Consider the following 21,438-nt stretch of genomic DNA (forward strand, 5'->3'; position numbering starts at 1 on the left):
CATGGACTGACGATGGTCCAGTGGGCTAAACACTTATGTGGCCACCTTACTTTCCCATTTACCCCCTATCTGATTCTTAGTTTTCACATTCCCTTGTATGACTGATGGACAGATTTTATTTTCCAATTGTTATTAGTCCCTTATGGTAGGCCTGGGAATGTTAAGCCTGGAATTTTGATTAAGGAACGTAGTTTTATGATTGAGGCTTGGGGGCACTCCCAAATAATTAATACATATGAATAATATTGATATAATGTATCTACTTTTAGTGTAAATGGGTATATATATATATGTATAGTTTATATGTGTACATATGATACCACTTTATACTTAAATGCAACTTTTTTTTTTCAAATTTGGTGTTATAGTTTGTGTCATGAACAATTAGTTAACGGTTAATGCCTCTTTTACCTGTAAAGGGTTAAGAAGTTCACCTAGCCTAGCTAACACCTGACCAGAGGAACCAATGGGGGGACAAGATGTTTCAAAAGGAAGGAGGGAAGTTTCCTTTGTTTAGTTTTTCAGTTTCAGCTGGAGTGAAAAAGATCAAGGAACCAGCCTCTTATCAGAATAGTAAGTTTTAGAAAGGAATAAATAGGTTTATGTTTGTTTTCTTTGTAACTTGTCTTGGTACCATTAAGGGAATTATCAAATTTGGGTATTCTTGTGTGTACTAAAGTTTTTGCCCAGGGGAACATTCTCTATGTTTTGAATCTGTTGTCTGTGAGAGTAGCTGGTATGCTAATCTCTCCCAGAGAGTTTTCTTTTACCTTTCTTTTCTTTAATTAAAAGCCTTTTTCCTTAATACCTGATTGATTTTTCCTTGTTTTTTAGATTCAAGGGGGTTGGATCTGGATCCACCAGGAGTTGGTGGGAGAAAGAAGGGGGATGGTTAATTTCTCCTTGTTTAAGATCCAAGGGGTTTGGATCTGTGTTCACCAGGGAATTGGAGAAGTTTCTCAAGGCTACCCAAGGAAGGGAGTGCTTGTGAATGGTGGCAGCGATACCAGATCTAAGTTGGTAATTAAGCTTAGAAGTGTCCATGCAGATCTCCACATCTGTACCCTAAAGTTCAGAGTGGGGAAGGAACCTTGACAGTTTGGCTTTTTTATTTTGGTGCTGTAGATAGCAACATATTTTTATTAGGGCAATTACAGTTGCCATTTGTATTATTATTGGTAGAAGGCTGAGTGTTTTGAAATACTGGGATAAGCATTATTATAGTGTGTTCCACAGTGCTATGTATATGAGAATTAAAACAGAAATTTGGAGTAGTGACATTACAAATGAGGCCTTTATATATATTTTGTAATTAGTTACTACCCAATACTGTCCATTCATATTATAGGTTACCCTTACTGCTGGTTGTTACCATTTGGTAAACTTTGCTGGGTAGAAAACAGGAACAGCTAGCTTTTTTGTTTTATTGGTTGCATTGCTTTGTGATACATCAGTAGCTGATGTAGATTTAGTTGTTTTTTTACAGATGCTGTTTTCCAGATAACCTACTGAATGGACAATAACTAATTTATTAAATACTGCTGTGTTAGGATTTAATGTTGGTACTTAGGCACTGGACAAGATTGTTTTGAATAACATGTGTTTTACTTCGGATGTGGTGTCACTTACCCAAATTATGACTGGTGCTAACATGGAATTTGTTTATCCAATTTGTAGTTATTGTGTTGTTGTTTTTTGCCTTTATGTTGTTTGCTACCATTTGTTTGTTGATTTCTACTTGTGTGTTGGTTAAACAGTTGAGCGATGTTATGTAAATGACGTACAGCAATAAGACAACACAATACAGCAATAATACAGTTGCTTTTACATACTAGCTAAGTTTAAATTAACTGATAGTGGTTTTTAGCTGATTGCCAACTTAATTGTTTATATATGGCAGATTGATTTTGACCAATTTTTTATTTATAAAGCACTTCAATTTTTTATGCTTTTTTTTTTCCTGTATATTGATTTTTTGGTGTTTTTGTGGTGTATTTGGTTTGCGGGATGTAATTTTAAACAGCTAGTTAACATACTCTTTTGTTTGTTTTACATTTTTTTATTTTGAGTAACCCAATGTATTCCATAGATTAATTTAATGTGTTTACAATGTAATAGGAACCAAGTATTTTATAAGGCAAACAAAAATAAAAAAGGGTTAAACATTTTTATTTAACTTTATTAAAACTGATAAACATTTATATTTGCTGAATTTGTTGTTACTTTAGTAATTTAAGGCATTTTAAATTACCTTATATTAAACTTTATTTTAAAACTCTGCAATCTGGAAATAAAGACAGACCATGTTTCAAATATTAGTTAGTAGTTAGGATTAGCAGCAGAGTCCGCATTTCTGCTGCTTGGCAACTATATCTTGAAGAAAGTTAGGAGTAATTCCAGCTGCAGCTGCTGCATTTCTGAAAGGTTAAAATAATGAATGCACTTGATTTTATTTCAAGTAAAGTTGTTTTCTCTTTGTTGTTTTGTTCAGATTTTAATTGCTTTATTTTTGGAGGTTTTTGTAAAAACTATAACTTTTAAAACAAAGAGAGAGCGAGCAGACGTGACGAGAAGGGGAGAGAAGAGCAACCTAGGAAGGTAAATCCCACTGACCTTTAGGGGCCGCAGGTGGTACGACCTTAAATCAGAGGCGGGGCCCCTCGGAAACTGGAGCCCTAGGCCGATTTGCTGGGGAGGACGAACTCGCACGGAGCCCTGCCTCAGAAACAGGGGCAGACTAGCAGCAGGCGCTCCTGCCTGACCCGCGTGGGGAGGCGCCACCCACAGACAGCTCCTGGGGCCGAGAGGCAGCCAGCTGCGGTGAGCGCCCGGCCCGCGGGGTGACGCGCACCAGGCTCGGGGGGCGGGACACAGAGCTGCAGCCACGGCGGGCTAAACCTAGAGGGCCGCGCGCTGCCCCTAAGGCTGGGATTGGATTGACGCGGCCGCCCCCAGCGCATGCGTCCCGCGCGGCGTCCGGTCCTATCTCCTGCGTGCCCCCTTCGCCCCGCCCCCGCCTGAAGGGACGTCATTGCGTCGCGGCTGGTCACGCCCCTTTCACTTTCCTTCTGAGCCGTGGTGGCCGGCTCGACTGCTGCTCGGTGACCCGGCCGCCGGCGGGTGCGCGCGCGGCCTGCCCCGGCCGCCAGAGGGAGCCCTGCAGGCCCGGGCCCGGGCTGGGAGCGAGGGTCTCGCCCCCGCAGGGAGATGTCGCGGCCCAGCAGCGTGTCCCCCCGGCCGCCCAGCAGCGCCCTGTCCGGCGGGGGCCCGGCCGCAGCCTCCGGCTCGGGCAGCGGCCGGGCCAGGGGGCTGAAGGACATTCGCATCGACGAGGAGGTGAAGATCGCGGTGAACATCGCCCTGGAGCGGTTCCGCTACGGGGACCAGAGAGGTGACGGCGGGCCGGGATGATGTAGAGGCACCTGGGAGGGAGTCGGTGCGTGAGGCCCTGTGGGGGCTGGGGGCCGAGGGGGCTTCTGGGTGAGCAGGGAGATCTGTCTGTCTGGGGAGGGGGCGATCTGGACAGGGTGTGGGGGGAGGGCAGGGGATGGGGGAACCCTTTGTCAGGGTTCCTTCCCCACTCTGAACTTTAGGGAGACCCCCAAGCTTATTTCCCAACTTAGGTTAACAGTAAGTTGCCACCACCAATCATATTCCAAATTTTAGGGGCGAGCCACTTGAGAAATATTTGGGGGAAGACAGAGTTTCAAGTCCCTAACCCCCCCCCCCTTTCCTGGGCAGACTTTAGACTAATTCCTCCCCCCAAGTCCTTACACTCCTTTTCCTGGGTAGGCTTGAGAGTATACCCTCATAGATTCAAAACTTTTGGATCTTAAAACAATGAAAAATCAATCAGGTTCTTAAAAGAAGGATTTTATTAAAAGAAAAGGTAAAGTTTATTTCTGTAAAATCAGGATGGAAATAACTTTACAGGGTAATCCGATTCAAAGAGTCCAGAGGAACCCCCTCTAGCCTTAGTTTCAAAGTTACAGCAAAACAGGGATAAACCTCCCTCTAGCAAAAGAACATTTACAAGTTGAGAAAACAAAGATAAAACTAACAGGCCTTGTCTGGCTGTTACTTACAAGTTTGAAATATGAGAGACTTATGCAGAAAGATTTGGAGAACATGGATTGATGTCTGGTCCCCCTTAGTCCCAAGAGCGAACATCACCAAAACAAAGAGCACAAACAAAAGCCTCCCCCCTCCAAGATTTGAAAGTATCTTGTCCCCTTATTTGTCCTTTGGGTCAGGTGTCAGCCTGGTTACCTGAGCTTCTTAACCCTTTACAGGTAAAAGGATTTTGGTGTCTCTGGCCAGGAGGGATTTTATAGAATTGTATACAGGAGGGTTGTTACCCTTCCCTTTATAGTTATGACACACCTAGACAGGGGTTGTGGGGGGGAAGGTAGGGGTTGGGTTGGGGGCGGGGCTGGGCAGGGAGTGTGGGGAGGAGGGCAGGGCTTGGGTTGGGTGGGGAGTGACCTAGGAAAGAAGTGGGCGGGGGTAGGGGAGGGCTTGGATTGGGTTGTGGGGGGTGATCTGTTTAGGGGGTGTTTGTGTGGGGGAGGGCAGGACAGGACATGGGGAGGTGGAAGGTTATACTGCTGCCCCATTCTGGTGGCTGAAGCTCTTTGAGGGCACTGTGGGGCTCTTGGTTTGGGAAGCAGGTAGAATCATTCTAGCATTAACAGGAATAGCTATTGAGGTGAATTTAGGGTGATGAGGCTGGCAGCATGTCACGTCTGAGCTATAATATTCATGGCTAGAACATGTCTCGGTGCTGGTACTTCATGCATGTGTGCCGCCCTAATCTCTTTTGAGGTTCCATGGATGCTTATTGCATCTTGGATCCTTATCAGTTATGTGAGCTGTAACCCAACATAATGAGCTCATATACCACCTCAGTCCTCTAATTGCCCAAGTGCCATATTGGCCAAAATATTCAGGGGTGAATGGTGGACATGACTCCCTGTTACTTGTACCACTGAGCTCTTACACTGGGCCTGGCAAATGACTGCAGTTTGCTGACAAAGCTAGGAACCACTACAATAGGTGTTGGCAAGAGTTTTATATGTGTAAGGAGGAAGATACTTCCCACTAACAAAGTAGAACTACAGGTTGGCTTCCCCTCTTGGGAAAAGGTAAATGAGACTAATTTGTTTGGAGGTTAGAGATCTCTGCTCACTAGTTCTTGGAGAGATTGCTTGGTTTGGCATGGAAATAAGCAAATATTTCTCATTTTATTTGAAATAGGGAAGAAGTAACATGCTAATTATGTTGTGTTATATCTGCTAATTTTTTTAAATTTTCTAGAAATGGAATTTCCTTCTTCTTTGACTAGTACTGAAAGAGCATTTATTCACCGACTGAGTCAGTCTCTTGGTCTGATTTCTAAAAGTAAAGGGTAAGTTAATGTGAGATTGGTTGTGTTAATTACTAAAAATGAAGGTCCACATATCTCTTTAAAAGGCAATATATATATTTCCAGTATTTCTTGTAGTTTGACCGAGGGCAGGTCATTCAGAAGGGTCAAGTAGGGAAGAGATACTGAGGTTCCTTGCAGGGTTCTTTGAGCACTAGTTCTCTGATTGAAGGAAGCTGGGGCCTGTTCAGTTTGGGAAGCCTTGCCCGCTCTCTACCTTATGGATTCATGAAATTGACAAAGAAAAAACTCTCTTTACACATAGAGCCAGGAGTCATTCTACTCTGAACTGTATTGCCTCCTGACCAAGATTCTGCATGGAATCTGAGAGCTTGGTAAGGGACATATCATCGAGAGCAGCACCACCCCTACTCCTAGAAATGTGTGAGAGCATCTGTACAGAATAATGGAGGAAAGGGGTTGGATGGTATTGCGGGGATAGGTTTACTCCCCAAGTTGCTCCGCATTTCAGCCTTCTAAGTAGAAAAGGGGAAATCTTCATACAGAGGGCCCCTTCCATGCTGAGATAAACAAAAGATGATCAAGGTCCAAAAGTTGTAGGGTCACACAGCAGAAGAGGAAACGGAGCACAGTGTATATAAAAGACATAAAAATCTGGACTTGCTGATAGAGCAGTTTGGGGAAGCATCCTAAGAGACTGAGTCTGAGCAAAACATTTTTTTCTTCTATGATTCTTGAAATAACTTCTGAAGGGGTACTGTCAAGGTTCAAAAGCCTGATCATGGCCACTGAGATGATAGCAGGTCTTTGAGTCAGAATCCTAAAACCAGGTTGACCTTTTGCTTAAGTATCCTGTTGGAGCTCTTAATCGTGTGCTGGATGCTGCTCTTATTCTGTGTTTTTTTTGTGGTATTTGATATATTATTAGACTTAACTTTTTTTGTAGATCACCTTAATATAATTTAGGAGTTAATTGTCAGAAGATTTGTATGTATAGGTAAAATAGTTACTATCTAATGAAATGAAAATTTTCTTAACTTTTCTCAGAAAAGGAGCAAACAGATATTTAACCATAAAGAAGAAAGATGGATCAGAATTGGCTCATACAGTAATGGCCTGTAGTCTGACCCCCAATACAAAACATGCTATTAGGAGCCTAATTCAGAGATTTCCTGTGACCAATAAAGAACGCACTGAACTTCTACCAAAAACAGAACGAGGAAATGTGTTTGCTGTTGAAGCTGGTATGTGCAGTATAATCTGATAAGAGTTTGTGAGTTCATACTGTTAGAAAATAACTTGCTTTTAATTTTCTCATGCCATGCTATATTATTGACTTTTTCCTATTAAAGTAAGAAGGAAGCTTATATTTGTATTATATTAATTGTATTCCAATTGTAGACCCGGTCCGTAAACTAAAGAGTTTACAATTCAGACTTCTTAAATCTCCACTAAATGACAGAACTAGTTCAAATATACATTTGATAAATTATCTAATGCCAGAACACTGACCTTTTAACAGGATTATTACTTGAACAGGTATTCAGCTATGAGGGCTTAATTGTATTTCTGTATAGGTGGTTTGGTCTGGTGCACAGAAAACTCTACTTCATTTGACATTACAGATTTTATGATGGTTCTAAATACTGCACACCTCTTAACCTTATTATAATACAACCTTAAGAACAACAAGACTAGAGTTTTGTGTGGTTGGGAACCATTGTTTATTAACTGTGTGGCAGTGCTTTATGAAGAAGGGTGTGTATGATTTGATATAGCAATGTACGAACAGTAAGTCTATTTACCTATCCAGCCTGCTTAGCCAGTTGTTTGCTCCTGTCCAGTTCAGTCTGTTAGCCTGTGCGAAGAAGTAGTAGATATAAAGGACTCAAGTTTGTACTGAAATTGCATCTTCTGAGTTTTTCATGTGTGAAGGTGTTTCTTGATAGATTTGACATTCTCAGTAAACTATTTTTAGTTTATTTAATAGTGATGAACATCAATAGTTTGATTTTTTTAGGTAGTTTTAATATTAGACTCTTGCAGAATAGCCTCTTATGCTAAAGATTTTTATGATCCTTGCATGTTTATGGTATGTGCTAGTGTTAAATATGTGGCAGTGTACACTGTATATCTAGAAGTATAGACTCTCAGCAAAATCAGTTTACCGTATTCCAAATTAGACACATGTCTAAGAGTATGTTTACACTGCAATTAGACCCCACAGCAGGTACATGCCTACTTACTTGGGCTTGCTGGGGTCCTTAACTGCAGTGTAGATTCCCAGCTGGGACTGCAGCCTGAGCTCTGGGATCCTCCCACCTCTCAGGGTCCTAGAGTCTGGGCTGCAGCCTGAACCTGGAAGTCTACACTGCAGTTAAACAGCGTTGCAGCCCTAACACCATGAACCCAAGTCAGGTGGCCAGGGTCCGCTGCGGGTTTATAATTGTACTGTAGACATAATCTGTCTGCAGGATTTGGGGCTAATTTAAACATGGATACAATGAATGTGGCCAACAAATCATTAGGAAAGGAGTGGGATAAGAACCACATGGGTTACAATATGATTATACGTTAACTCAGAGAAGGCATGTGTGTATCATTGTGGATTATTTAAAAAATCATTAGTCATTTATTATTTTAATATATAACTTCTCTAGGAACTGTAGAAGAAATGGGTCTGCAGGAGAGACTTAAGGCCAGCATGGTAGCCTCACAGGTCAGCTTCTTTAAGTCAGTTGCCACCTCTCCTTAGATGCCTAGATGCGTTGCTTTTAAATATAATGGATTGTTCTCTTTCCCTGTGGGGCTGAGTCTGATGTTTTCACAGCACTTGTAGCCTTTCCCCACTTTGGCAGTGAGATATTGGGAAGGTTAATCTTTTTATTCTTTCAGAAACCTTTGTCAAACAACAGAATGACTTCCACTAGTGTTCTGGAATGTGTTCCTTTGTCACTTTAAAATATTTTACTGCACTAACATGAAAACGTGATATTTTGATTTTATTTTAGAAACCTCTGTATTAACAATGTTCAGTTTTTGCGTTGAGTTATAGCATTTTGGGGGACACCTTTGATGCCATGTCATTAATTCTGTCTTTTCTTAGAGAACAGAGAAATGAGTAAGACAAGTGGGCGACTTAACAATGGCATCCCTCAGATTCCTGTGAAAAGGGGGGAATCTGAATTTGATTCCTTCAGGCAATCTCTACCAGTTTTTGAAAAACAGGAAGAAATTGTCAGAATTATTAAAGAAAATAAAGTTGTTCTGATTGTGGGAGAAACTGGATCAGGAAAAACTACTCAGGTATGTCTTTTCGCTTAATGAAATTAAAAGGATTAATTAATTCTTTATACTGTTGGACTAACCATATGTGTTTTATCTGTGTGTCAGAATGAAGTCCTAAAACATTATTTATTTAAATGGGATCTCTTCGTATTACTCTGTTGGCTTTTCTTTGTGTCCAGGTTTGGGTGCCACATTTTAGGAAAGGTGTGGACATACTGGTGAGGGTCCACAGGGGGTCAACAAAATGACAAAAGGTTTAGAAAACCTCACCTATGAGAAAGATTTAAAAAAACCTACGCATGTTAAGTCTTCAGAAAAGCAGACTGAGGGGGGGAGCTAAGAAGTCTTCAGATATGTTAAGGGCTGTTATAAAGAGAATTGCATCCGACGAAGTGGGTATTCACCCATGCTGCAAAACGTCTGTTAGTCTATAAGGTGCCACAGGATTCTTTGCTGCTTATAAAGAGAATGGTGATCAATTGTTATTCAGGTCTACTGAAGGTAAGACGAGAAATAATCTGCTTACTCTGCAGCAAGGGAGGTTTAGGTTAGATATTAGGAAAAGCTTCCTGAGAATAGTTAAGGTCTGGAATAGGCTTTCAAGGGAGGCTGTGGAATCCTCGTCATTGAAGATTTTTAAGAACAGGTTAGACAAACAGCTGTCAGAGATGGTCTCAAGTATACTTTATCCTGGGTGGGGAGCTGGACTTTGACCTCTCCAGGCAGGTTCCAACCCTACACTTTTTTTATTGTAGTTTATGGCCCCTGCATTATGTGCTGTGTTTTTAACACAATGAACTGGCCTAAGAACACAGGGCCAAATCCTGCTTACTTACTGCACATGGGAAGTTCCAATACCAGGTTACGGGAGCAGGATTTATCCCAGAAAAGTCAACAATTCTTGGTTTTATTTTTTTTTGCTTTATGGCCCAACCCATCCTGATTTAGAGGGGAAGTGAAAGTGGCAATTAAGAAATTGTTGACATATGCACACATACAGAACAGTTGATAGAAATGGCTGCAAATTACAGTTAGGAAATGCAGACAAGTGGTAAGAAAGGGATCAGTGAAAAATCTGTGGTCAGTAGGTGTAAGGACAATAAGAAATAATTTATTTAAATATATTGGAAACAAACAAAACCTACAATGGCATAAATTGAATACTAGATGAGGATGGTAAAATTGACAGCCATGATGCAGAAAGGGCAGTAAATATTTGTTTTCTGTATTTGATTTTTTTTTTTATTCTAAATAATGACTGTAGAGTTCTCTTAAACTCTACCATGACTACAGGGAGACTCTTCCTAAAAGTTGTCATGGCAAAATTGCGGTGTTATTTCCCTTTTAAGAGAATTGTTAAATTTCTAACCAAATAGATAAAAGAACACTACATCGTTAAAATTTTGTTAGATCATCCTGTGTACCAGTGCTCCTTATCTCTCTGTTTTGGGTAAGGAACTTGAGAAAGCAGCATCTGAAATGTTTCAAATTCTCTCTTAAACAGGCTAGAGCCCAAAATAACGTCATCTACCTAAAATCAGATTGAAAGATGCCTGTTCTATTTCCTTGACTTTGTCAGTAATAGCCCATTATGGGTCTATTAAACACTCCTAGAAAAAATTCTTTTTGGCTATGGATGCCTTCTTCCTGTATCAGGAACCAGCTCTGCCCTCTGCTATGTATCCCAGAGGGATCCCTGTATGTTTCTCATTTGGCAACAACAGGAGTAGTAGTCTCAGCAGAGCCTCCTAAGAAAGGCTAGTATGTAGGAGGAGAGAAAAGAAAGATCAAACACTTCAGCACCCAAAGCCTTGCAGTGATGGGCGTTGGCATCTAGGATAAGAAGCTCTGACCTTTCCTCTCAATAATAAATGACAGAGAGAGTGAGCAGACAGCCATGAGCTCCTAAACCTCTCACTCTTGTCTATTTCTGTAGTGATTTATGGTGATCTGCCTCCTTCATGCTGAGTACCAGTATTAAACACCCAAAATACCCTAAAATGAATAATGAAAAAAGAGTTGTAATGGGCTCTTACAGACTGAATCTCCATCTCTTCTTTATAAAATGAGTCAATGCAAACTGCTTTACTCAGTGGTGCTTCTCAGTTATATATTTTGTTTGCTAAGGTAGAAAGGTTGCAACGCTATCAAATTAAAAAACAAACCCACTTTCTTCTAGATTCCTCAATTCCTTCTTGATGACTGTTACAAAAATGGAATTCCATGTCGCATATTTTGCACTCAGCCAAGACGTTTGGCAGCTATTGCTGTGGCTGAAAGGGTTGCTGCAGAAAGGAGAGAAAAGATTGGCCAGACAATTGGCTATCAGATCCGATTAGAAAGCAGGTATAAATAATATTATGTTTTTGTGTTTTTAAAAAAAAAAAAAAAAAGTTGTATGAATGCATCTAACTCTTTGAAGAAAAATTAGATTTTAAGTTCCTCAGGGCAGGTACTGTTCATTTCATGTCATTTAAGCAACATGCTTATCTGTGATGCTGAACAATAAATGATCAAAGAAACACAGATAGTTGGCTACATTGTGTGAAGTATAAAATATGAAGTTCCATCTGATCAGACATCTATGAAAGTGCAAAAACCAGAAATCTCTGCTGACACACAACTTCAGCCTTAGTTTGATCTGAAAATAAATACTAATTTGAGGAAATGTGGATCTAAGTTTTTCCTCAAGCACAAAACCCCAATTCATTTTAGTGAAAATAAAAAAGTTTATTTTTATTCATTATTTGTATAGTTCTGAAAGTCTTAGGAGCTCTGAAGATATGCTAGTAAGACAGGGTCTTATCCTAAATAATTTAATGTAATGCACACTAAACACTGTTTAAACGTGTAGAAAATAGGAGGAAACAAAAATTAGTTGAGCCCTTGCCTGTTTTTTGTTTTTTGTTAATGTTTGTTTTTATTTTAATTTGTTCATTAGCTAACCCTTTCAACAGGAGGTTTATCAGACTGTTGGGAGACCTGTGTTTTTTAAAGGGCGGGGGGAGAGATTGGTTGGACAGAGGACGTAGGGGTTGGGGGTTTCCAGGCATATGGTGCCATTCAGAAGGTGGTGGGGACAAGTGGGAGGAGGACACTAAGGTCTTGGCTTGTTATGCAGCTTCAGTGGAGTGGAGGTGCTAAAGTGAGTGCAGAAGGTGACAAAAGCAGAGGAATGAAGGAGCTAGGTGGCCTTGAAGGTGAATACAGAGGCATACATTTGATGGAGAAAGTCACAGGAAGCTGGTGAAGGGTTTTTAAGAGGGGCTAAAGATTATGAAAATGTCCAGTTAAATGGACTTGCAAGAGTGTTTTGAGAGTCTGAAGAGGGCCGGGGCAAGATGAGTGTCTGTCTGGCAGGCCAGAGAAGAAGATGTTGCAGTAGCTGAGGATAGGAGTAAGTAGTTTCTGTAGGGTTTGGTGGCAGAGATGGACAAGAGCAGGTGTTTTCCTAGGCAATATCTCCTAAAAGAACTAACAGGATTCTAGAAGGAGCTTGAATGTGCGAGGGGAATAGAAGAGAGACTGAGAGGATAGTGGAATTTCCAACAGTAATTGACAAGAGGAGAAGAAGAAGGGAGCATTTGGGAGGAAAAGTAGTTACATTTTTTTAGTCCTGTTAAGCATTAGATGAGAGGTGGGTACCCAGGAAGAGAAGCTGGAGAGGCAGTCATAGATGTCAGTCTGAACAGAGGTACGTTAGGGATGGAGAGGTAAGATACCTTTAGGCTGGTTTCTTCTTTTTGAGAGGCTGAATGGATTCCCAGCTGTTATCCTGTGTGTCTCCCTTTTCGGCTATGCTTTAGATGTCTGCAAGAAAAAAAACCCTTGCTAGAGGTGGATGTTAGTCAAGCATTTGTTGAGGCTTGAATTGGTGGGGGAAAAGTAGTAGCAGTCTCCCAAGCTATGCCCACACACCTCACGTTGCCTATTGGAGGCACCAAAATGAGATGCGAGCACAATACAATTTTGTAGATATTCAAAATATAATCACTTGGGCTCTACTGACATGAGAGCTGAGATTCTGGAGAACAAGATGGAAGCCTCTAGGGCTATGTCTACACTAGCATTTGCTGCAGTATAACTTATGGCACTCGGGTGTGAAAAAGCCACCGCTCAGAGTGATGTAAGCGCTGTACAGACAGTGCTATGTCGGCAGGGCTGGATAGTTAAGCAGACCCGAGAGCTCTCTCCTATCAGAGCAGTCACATTAGAGAACTTACAGTAACACACTTTCATCGCTGTAGCTCCACCACTGTAAACTCTTTAGTGTAGATATAGCCTAAAAAAGACTGGCTTGCAAGTCAGGCTGGTGTGATCCGGCTGTTTTCAAGCACTGACAGTTGAAAATATTTTTCAGTGGTATAAGCTGGAAAGTTCAAGAGCATGTTTTACCTTGCATTAAGGAGTCATTTCTTAGTGACCAGGTATTAATTTTTTTTGGAATACCATTATTTTTAATAAGAATATGAAAGATTGCATATTTTAAATTATATGTAATTTATAACATTGCAAAGAACTGAACGTGTCTGTTCCATAACTGTTTAATTAGGGTTTCTCCAAAGACGCTGCTAACATTTTGCACTAACGGTGTATTACTTCGTACGCTGATGGCAGGAGACAGCACGCTATCGACCGTGACGCATGTTATTGTGGTAAGAACCCTTGCGTGTTCATGTAGAGTGACATTCCAGAGCCCTTGACAACTGTGAGATCAGGCTTTATTTTTTCTCATTAATTGGCTGTATAGTATACTTAGTCTCAAATGTTTATGTCAGCTGAGCAAAATATGAATCATAATTACTGTGTTTTCTGCCTTTGACTGGTCTATATAGTAGTTTGTGTGCTTGTTTGTTTTTCTGCATTAAAAATACTGTTTGACAGTTTAATGGGCTCAGGTTTTTTAGTGTATATTTGAAATTTAATAAGAGTACATAGATGTATTGAGGGGAGGATAGAATACTGAATTGTTTGCAACATTCTTTGGAACTAAATACAGTAGTCTGAGGACAGTACATGTTGATACTGTGGAGTCTGGTGAGCATGTATCAGAATTCCATGTGTCTCACATTGCTGTTTGCAGTCTAAATTGAAGCAACACTTCTATAAGCATTCTGTACTGCAAAGTGCTGAGCATTCTGGCCACAGTCTGGATCATGACCCTATTGTGTTAAGCACTGTACAAACATACAGAGAGGTCCTGCTCCAAAGAGCTTAAACCAATTTAATGTGTGTTGCTTTAGATTGTAACAGAATATCAAAGGTAACAATCGTAGGAACACATGGGTACATAGAGCAAAATACCTTCACAATTTAATGGTTCTGAGTTTTTTGACTTTTTAGAAAAAGTTCAAGATGTAAATAATCTCTGGTCAGCTACCTGTGACTGAATTATACTTCATGGAGGATTGTGTGGTTTTTTTGCTCTTATGGTAAATGTTAATCTGAAAAGTTATTTTATAAAAATTAAATTGTGGGGATCCAGGTTTGTCTTCGTGATTTCCAGATCAGATTTGTTCAGTTATCGAGTAAGGAGATTGTTTTGCAATTGTTAGTCTGAAAACCCAACTGAGGATCTAAAAATCTAGCAGTGTTTTGTGGATCATGCATCATCTTCAATAATAAGATACAGCAGGGAAATTCTGCTCTGAGATACTTGTGAAAATCCCTCCTCTACAGTTTTTTACTTCATGATATAAAGATGTATTTCCTTTGACAAATACTTGTGTAGTTTATTGGCCATCTATACAGGTTAGCAAAGGGTACAGTTTTCTCAAATATTTTGATCCTGGATCTGGGATGTTTGTCCTTTTTTCTTCTTGTTACAGGATGAAGTACATGAGAGGGATCGATTCAGTGACTTCTTGCTAACAAAGTTAAGAGACATATTGCAAAAACAGACAGCTTTGAAACTGATTCTTTCTAGTGCTGCCCTGGATGTAAATCTCTTTATCAGATATTTTGGAAGCTGCCCAGTGATACACAGTAAGTCAAGTGATAGCATATGCGCAAATACTAAATCTGACTAATTTTAAGATCAGTTTTTTCCTAACTAGAATTTATCTATTGCATTAAAGCATAACAGAATATTTGAATAAGGGTTTGTTAAACCTATGACACTTTGTGGGGAGGGATAGCTCAGTGGTTTGAGCATTGGCCTGCTAAACCCAGGGTTGTGAGTTCAATCCTTGAGGGGGCCATTTAGGGAACTGGGGTAAAGATCTATCTGGGGATTGATCCTGCTTTGAGCAGGGGGTTGGACTAGATGACCTTCTGAGGTCCCTTCCAACCCGATTCTTCTATGATTAAGCAAATCAAAGTTGAAATCGTGTGCTGACACACACTCCTGAGCTTGCTGGATTTTGAAACATTTCTGTAACCATTCCAGATTAGTACATTATTTTTACAGAGTATTTTTATATATATATATATTTTGTGTTAAAGGAATAAAGTGGGGTACAAAGACAAGAGAATGAGTTCAGCTTGATGCAGAGAAAATTAGAAGCGCTAATAACTTTGAGCATGTAATTCCGGCTGGTATTTTCAACCTTCTTGTAAAATGCTCATCTGCCTTGACTCCATTATTATTAATAAAATGAACCCCTACTAAAGTTATAACTTTTTATTGAAAGAATTATTATTGTTGAATCTTTAAAATAGCCCTTAGAAATTTGTTGAAATCTTTTTCTTCTCCATACCAAGGCAGATGTATTGGTTCCATCATGTAAGGATAACTAACGGAGGCAAGGAAAATCTAAAAATACTAAATATTAATTATTTCTATTTTCAGTTCAAGGAAGACCATATGAAGTTAAGGAGATGTTTCTGGAAGATACCTTACGAAGTACAGGATATACAAATAAAGAGATGGTAAAATACAAAAAAGAAAAACAGCGAGGTTAGTATACTTATTTCGAGGTGGGGAAAAGAGACATTGGTAGCAACTGTTTTCTAGTTGTAAAACATGGCCAACATTTTTGTTCAGAAATAGATTTTTGTTCAAAATATTGAATAGTAAACTTCAGTGGATCAACGCAAGCATTTTTTTGGCCCTAAATGTTTTACTCTTTTGTGGTACATTTTGTAAAATCTCGAAATAACAATTTCCTGCTGTTTTCTTTTTTACATTTTTTTTGTTCTCCACTTGGTAAACATTGTTTTTTTTGTTTTTGTTTTTTTTTACTGTTTCTAATGAAGCAGAACCCTGCATAATTCATTTGTTTACTTTTAGCTGTGTGCAGGCGTCATAATATCACAGGTACTATATAGGCACAACACAATGTCTGCAGTGCACAGAAACAGTGACTATTGATGTATAGGGGTTTTGTTTGTCTTTCCAATTGGTGGATATTTAAGAAAAGTAGAATCTAGAAAAACTCATATATTAACCAGTTTAAAGAAGACTATGGTGAGGCTAAATAGACATACATGTCCCTATTTAAAAAAACAAAACAAAAAAAAAAAACCCAACCCCAACTTATACAATGTATGACCTATTAACAAAATATCTTTTAAAACTTAACGTGAGGCATAATTATATAGTGTACATCATTCATGTTGCTCACTTTGATATAGAAATGATAAATCACTGTTGACCTAGTAAAGCTTTTATATTTCTGAGAAATATGTATAATGACCAGTTATGGTCTCCATTATGATGTTTGTCTAGGAGCTATTTAATTCCTCTTGCTTGATCATTTCAAAAGTTTTCTGCTTGCACAGAAGTAAGAAATTTTGTGTCCATTCCTGTAATAATTCCTTACTTCGAACTCCTCTTCTATTACAGTCTATAGTACTTTGTCCTGATCATTTCAGGATTGAGTCTTCTGTATATTATGGCTTTATTCCTTGCTCTTAAAGCAAAGGTTTGCAGTAATGAAACTTTGGAAGATCTTTGCTAGTTACTAGACACTGCCCCTGGATTTGAGCCAGCATTCTAACCAAAGGGTTGCATAGACAACTCTTACTATGTATGCTTTTTGGAAAGTATTTATGCATGGTAATGTCTCCAATACAATTTTAAAGTTAATTATCTTTAATAAATAAAAGTGGGTATTAAAATGTGGATAATAATATGTTTGCTTATTAATGCTTTTATTAAAATTATAAATATTTTAGAAGAGAAACAGCAAACCACCCTTACAGAATGGTATTCTGCTCAAGACAACACTACCAAACCAGAATCTCAAAGACAGAGATCTGTCCCAAGTGTGTCTGAAGAGTATGACTTGTTGGATGATGGTGGTGACACAGTGTTCAGTCAACTGGTATGGTTTTCTTTTTGTCAGAATTCAATTTTCAAATATGCTATATCTATATTAGTAGTCTATCTTTTGTCCCCCATATAATATGTGGCTATAACAGTTACATAAGGCAATTTAATTTTAACGAACAAATTATGGATAGATCCTATACACCGGTGGAAAAAGCAGTGTGCTCTGCTTGAAATGTTAACAGTAGTATTTAAAAGGGAAGACTTTTTTTTAATCCCTTGGTGGCAGGAGTGAATGAATATCTCTCAGCCGACGTCGCATTGCTAAGAACAATGAATGAATGTTAAAATATTATGGTCACAAAAGTAACTGTAAAAATCTTATTTACTCAACACACCTGCCTCTCATTTGTGACTTCTAAGTCGTATTTGCTTGCTTCAGTGACAAAACAGTTATATTGCGTATACTTGTGTAGTGACCCATCCCTTTCAGAGTTCAAGTTGAACTGGCAGTACTGGAAAAATCATCTTTTTTGTTGTAAACTAAGCTAAGTTAATCGGGAAGTCATTGAGACAATAAATGGATCTGTAGGGACCATTTACAGTTAATCTTTAATGCATCACACTCTTAAATAACATTGGCTATTTATCTAAATGTCTGACAGAATATACTTGATGGAAAAATGCAATAAAAAGTTCAGACTTAAGGCCATGCTGACAAATTTATTCAAGTACAGATTAAAGGTATTTTTCATTAAAACTTTGTACCTGCCACCCAATTATCATCTTTGCTTAATATATAGTGTTTGTTATGTAGAAAGATGGGACTGCTTATAATGGTATGTCCTTTAACCATAGCATTTTATTAGTTAAACCATGTTATAGAAGTCTTACACTTGTGTACATTTAAAAATAAGGGACTGTTCCTTTGTAAACAGTATTAGGAAGGGAATAAATGACACGTTCACTTGCAGTAATTGCCTGAAGTCACTTCTTTCTTTACAATCCTCTTCGCAGTTCCAAATTAGTTAATTTAGATGGCATTGTTTGTAGTCTATTCTTAACTGTTGTGTGTCTCGGTCTTGAGTGACGATGTGAAAATGAGTCCTGGTCTCCAGTATTATATGGATATTCATCTGAGAAACTTTCAGCTCCTTGAAAGTGTTTGTCACAAAATTGATATAGTAAAGGGCTGAATCAAGCATAGGCTACAAGTACAAGTGTACATATAAGATTATAAATTTTATAGATCTGCATGTTTAGAGACAGTGACGTTTACAGTTTTGTGTTTAATAAATGTAGAAAATGGGTTTATAGTGAAATTGTTGATACGGAGGTTTTTTAGAGGGACACAAATGCTTTTAAATGAGTTTTTATTTCAGTTGCTGTTTAGAATATTTTCTTCCACTCTTTTACAGATAAGTGAAAATGACTTAACTGTTTGTTTGTTAAATCTTTATAAAGCATTAGATCTTATCCTATTTTAAAAACGTATTTTGTCTTTATTTAGATAAAGTGCCCTACCATTCTCGTCCTTTTAATAATAATTTAGTTTGAGGACATGACTTTTGTATGCCACAATTCCATCATTATGAAAGCTGGAAACTTGTTTTCCTGTCATAATGTAGTGGATTGGCATAGTATCACATTATTAAAATAGTGAGGGGTGGGTGAGTCGGAGGGTGGGTGAGAGTGGGTGTGTGAAGAATGTAAAACATTAGATTAGCAACTGCTTTAGAGAAGATTCAAATATTTTTTGTTTTTCAAGTCTGTTATCTTTTTCAGACTGAAAAAGATGTGAATTGCCTTGAACCATGGTTAATAAAAGAAATGGATTCTTGTCTCTCCGATATATGGTTGCATAAAGATGTTGATGCCTTTGCTCAGGTGTTTCACCTTATCTTAACTGAAAATGTCAGTGGTAGGTTTTTCTTATTTCTCTAAGCAAACTTGTTTTTCTTACTGGGCTGTGCAGCTTCCTATAGAGACTTTACAAAATAAAAAAATAATGCAATGAGTTAAAAGTGCTATGAATTCTACATCACTTTTAGTTTCTCAATTTTTGTTTAATTTTACATTAAAATACCTCTTTGAGAATTGACTTAAGATTTGTATGATTATTGGATTGTGTCCTTGATTATTGATTATTACCACAGTATTCTTGAAGCGTACATATTTTTATAGAATCATTTTGGGTAATACAATGTTAAGTTCATGAGGACTGACAATGGGAAAAAATGACTCTTTTGGTCCTTCATCCAGAAACTAATCTTTCTGTAGGTGGGTGGAATTTAGCAGTGCTGCTAAATATAATGTTTGGAGGAATCAGTAACACTGTTTGAAGAATTTCCTTTTTGCCCAAAACACTAATGTTTCAATTTTTCCTCATTAGTTGATTACAGACACAGTGAAACCAGTGCAACTGCACTAATGATTGCTTCAGGGCGAGGTTTCTTAAGTCAGGTAGAACAGCTGATTGGAATGGGAGCAAATGTCCACAGCAAATCATCCAATGGCTGGTAAAAACCAATTGAATTCTTTCAAAATCTGATTTGTTTATGTTTTCTAAATAGGCAAGTTTTCAGTTTACAACCAGGAATAATTGCATATTTTGATAATGTTACCTTATAGTCTTGAAAAACTAATTTTTTTTAAATTCTACCCCGTTTTCTTTACTCTTTCTGCCTAATGTCATTTCTCAATTTCAAAAGCTTTTCAAAATATTTACTTGTAAAATCTTTGCTTTGGAATTGTTTTTAAGTGTACTGGCATATAGTTCCCCTTCCAATGGGCCTAATCCAGAATCCATTGAAGTAAACAAGAGTTTTTCCATTTACTCCAATAGGCAGTGGACCTGGGTCAAAATGCTTTGCCTTTTGTATTAATTGGGAGCTATATATGCAAGACTGAAAAGAGAGTACATGGTATTATTCGGACCTTCTTTCTCTTCAGGAATGACTTGTGGTACTGTCTATAAATATAATATCCCTTGACTTTCACACATCTGTAACCATTAATTCGTTGTTCTAGTTATTAAAAAAGATAACTTAGGATCATGGTAGATCGTTGTAATACAAAATGAAGTAGGAATTGGTCTAGCATTGGATTTATATCAGGCAGATACTGATACCAGATGCATGCAAAACAGATTTGATTTAGGGAGAGAAGGGTAAAATTGGCTTTATAAGGAGATAATGAACAGGAATTTTAATTTTAAAAACCAAATCTTTGAGCATATGAATCTCTTAGTCTTCAGAGAATATTAGGTGTGCCATTCAGAACACTTGCATGTGGAGTATAGGCAGTAGTGAAGGAAAAATACAAAGTGTGACTCAGTATTGCACATAGGCTTATGTTTTCCAACAGAAGAAGTGAAAAATTATTTTTCACTATAACTTGCTTGTACTTGTTCTTGCACAGAGCTGGCAAACTTACTTTGTGGGGATTTCTGTATACTGTATTATTTGGATATCATGTGCTTTCAGGTGTGAAAACATCTAGTGGATACTACAGTGATGAGAGCACAAGAAGTGCACAAGTGTTTAAAAAAAGGATACATAGAATCTGTAGTTGACTGATATAAGGTATTTGTAGTTCTGAATGAAGCAGTAAAGAACACTTTGTAACTGTTGCAGGATGGCTTTGGATTGGGCTAAACATTTTGGACAGACTGAGATTGTAGATCTTCTGGAATCTTACAGGTAAGGTATTCCTGCTTTGCTGAAACAGTTATTTAACATGTAAATGAATTAAACATGTAAATGAATATTCATACATAACTTTAATGGGTACAACAATGTTTCGTTCTCTGGGTTCTAAAATCTGGCACAAAAAAGCCAATTTGCAAAATTAGGTATAATAAATCCAGAAGATATTCTTGCTTTTTAAAAAGTAAACCTCCTGTAATAAGACTAGGTGGTTTAAAAATATATATCAAATACATTATAGCAGTGGTTCCCAAACTTGTTCCGCTGCTTGTGCAGGGAAAGCCCCTGGCGGTCCGGGCCGGTTTGTTTACCTGCCGCGTCCGCAGGTTTGGCCGATCATGGCTCCAGGCCAATGGGAGCTGTTGGAAGCGGCGCGGGCCGAGGGACATACTGGCTAGGAGCTAGACTAGACATGATAAATCAATCCCCGCTGCCAATCCAGCTGGTAGTGAAGACATACCCTTAGATGAGCTATAAAACAAATCAACTTGACCAAAATGAAGGGAGAAAAGACACTTAGAGATATCTATTCAGTGCATTTCACTTTGCACTTTGGCAATATCACTGCTGGCATAGCCAAGTTGAACAAATGTAAACTATTCCTATATTGCACAAGATAGTCTATTACACAGACAATTTGACTATGTATGTTGTTTTTTCATGCATAAATGTTTTCTATAAATATTTTTGTTTGAATGTGATTTAGCCTTGGTATCAAAGAAAAATAAATATATCAGACTTGAGAGTAGGAGGAAATTTCTAAGGCTTTGTCCTCATAGTTTTTTATAAGGGTGTTATTTTTTTTCTGTCAAAATTGTTTAATTGGTATAATCCTAGAGTGGGCA

The 21,438-nt window shown here is 38.5% G+C and overlaps 1 protein-coding gene across 1 annotated transcript in view; it reads left to right on the forward strand.

Moving 5' to 3' along the window:
* Positions 1–2,647: 2,647 nt before the first annotated feature.
* The window catches only part of YTHDC2 (YTH domain containing 2), a 43,731-nt gene continuing 24,940 nt past the window's right edge, over positions 2,648–21,438 (forward strand). The window contains exons 1-12 of the mRNA XM_039544971.1: positions 2,648–3,391; positions 5,317–5,407; positions 6,434–6,630; positions 8,493–8,692; positions 10,854–11,020; positions 13,227–13,329; positions 14,503–14,659; positions 15,465–15,572; positions 16,793–16,941; positions 18,672–18,807; positions 19,279–19,405; positions 20,522–20,587. Coding sequence (XP_039400905.1) covers positions 3,208–3,391; positions 5,317–5,407; positions 6,434–6,630; positions 8,493–8,692; positions 10,854–11,020; positions 13,227–13,329; positions 14,503–14,659; positions 15,465–15,572; positions 16,793–16,941; positions 18,672–18,807; positions 19,279–19,405; positions 20,522–20,587 — 1,685 coding nt within the window. The 5' untranslated portion in view covers positions 2,648–3,207. The remainder of the gene's footprint in view (positions 3,392–5,316; positions 5,408–6,433; positions 6,631–8,492; positions 8,693–10,853; positions 11,021–13,226; positions 13,330–14,502; positions 14,660–15,464; positions 15,573–16,792; positions 16,942–18,671; positions 18,808–19,278; positions 19,406–20,521; positions 20,588–21,438) is intronic.

The sequence above is a fragment of the Mauremys reevesii genome, linkage group 6 (assembly GCF_016161935.1).
Source record: "Mauremys reevesii isolate NIE-2019 linkage group 6, ASM1616193v1, whole genome shotgun sequence".
NCBI lineage: Eukaryota > Metazoa > Chordata > Testudines > Geoemydidae > Mauremys > Mauremys reevesii.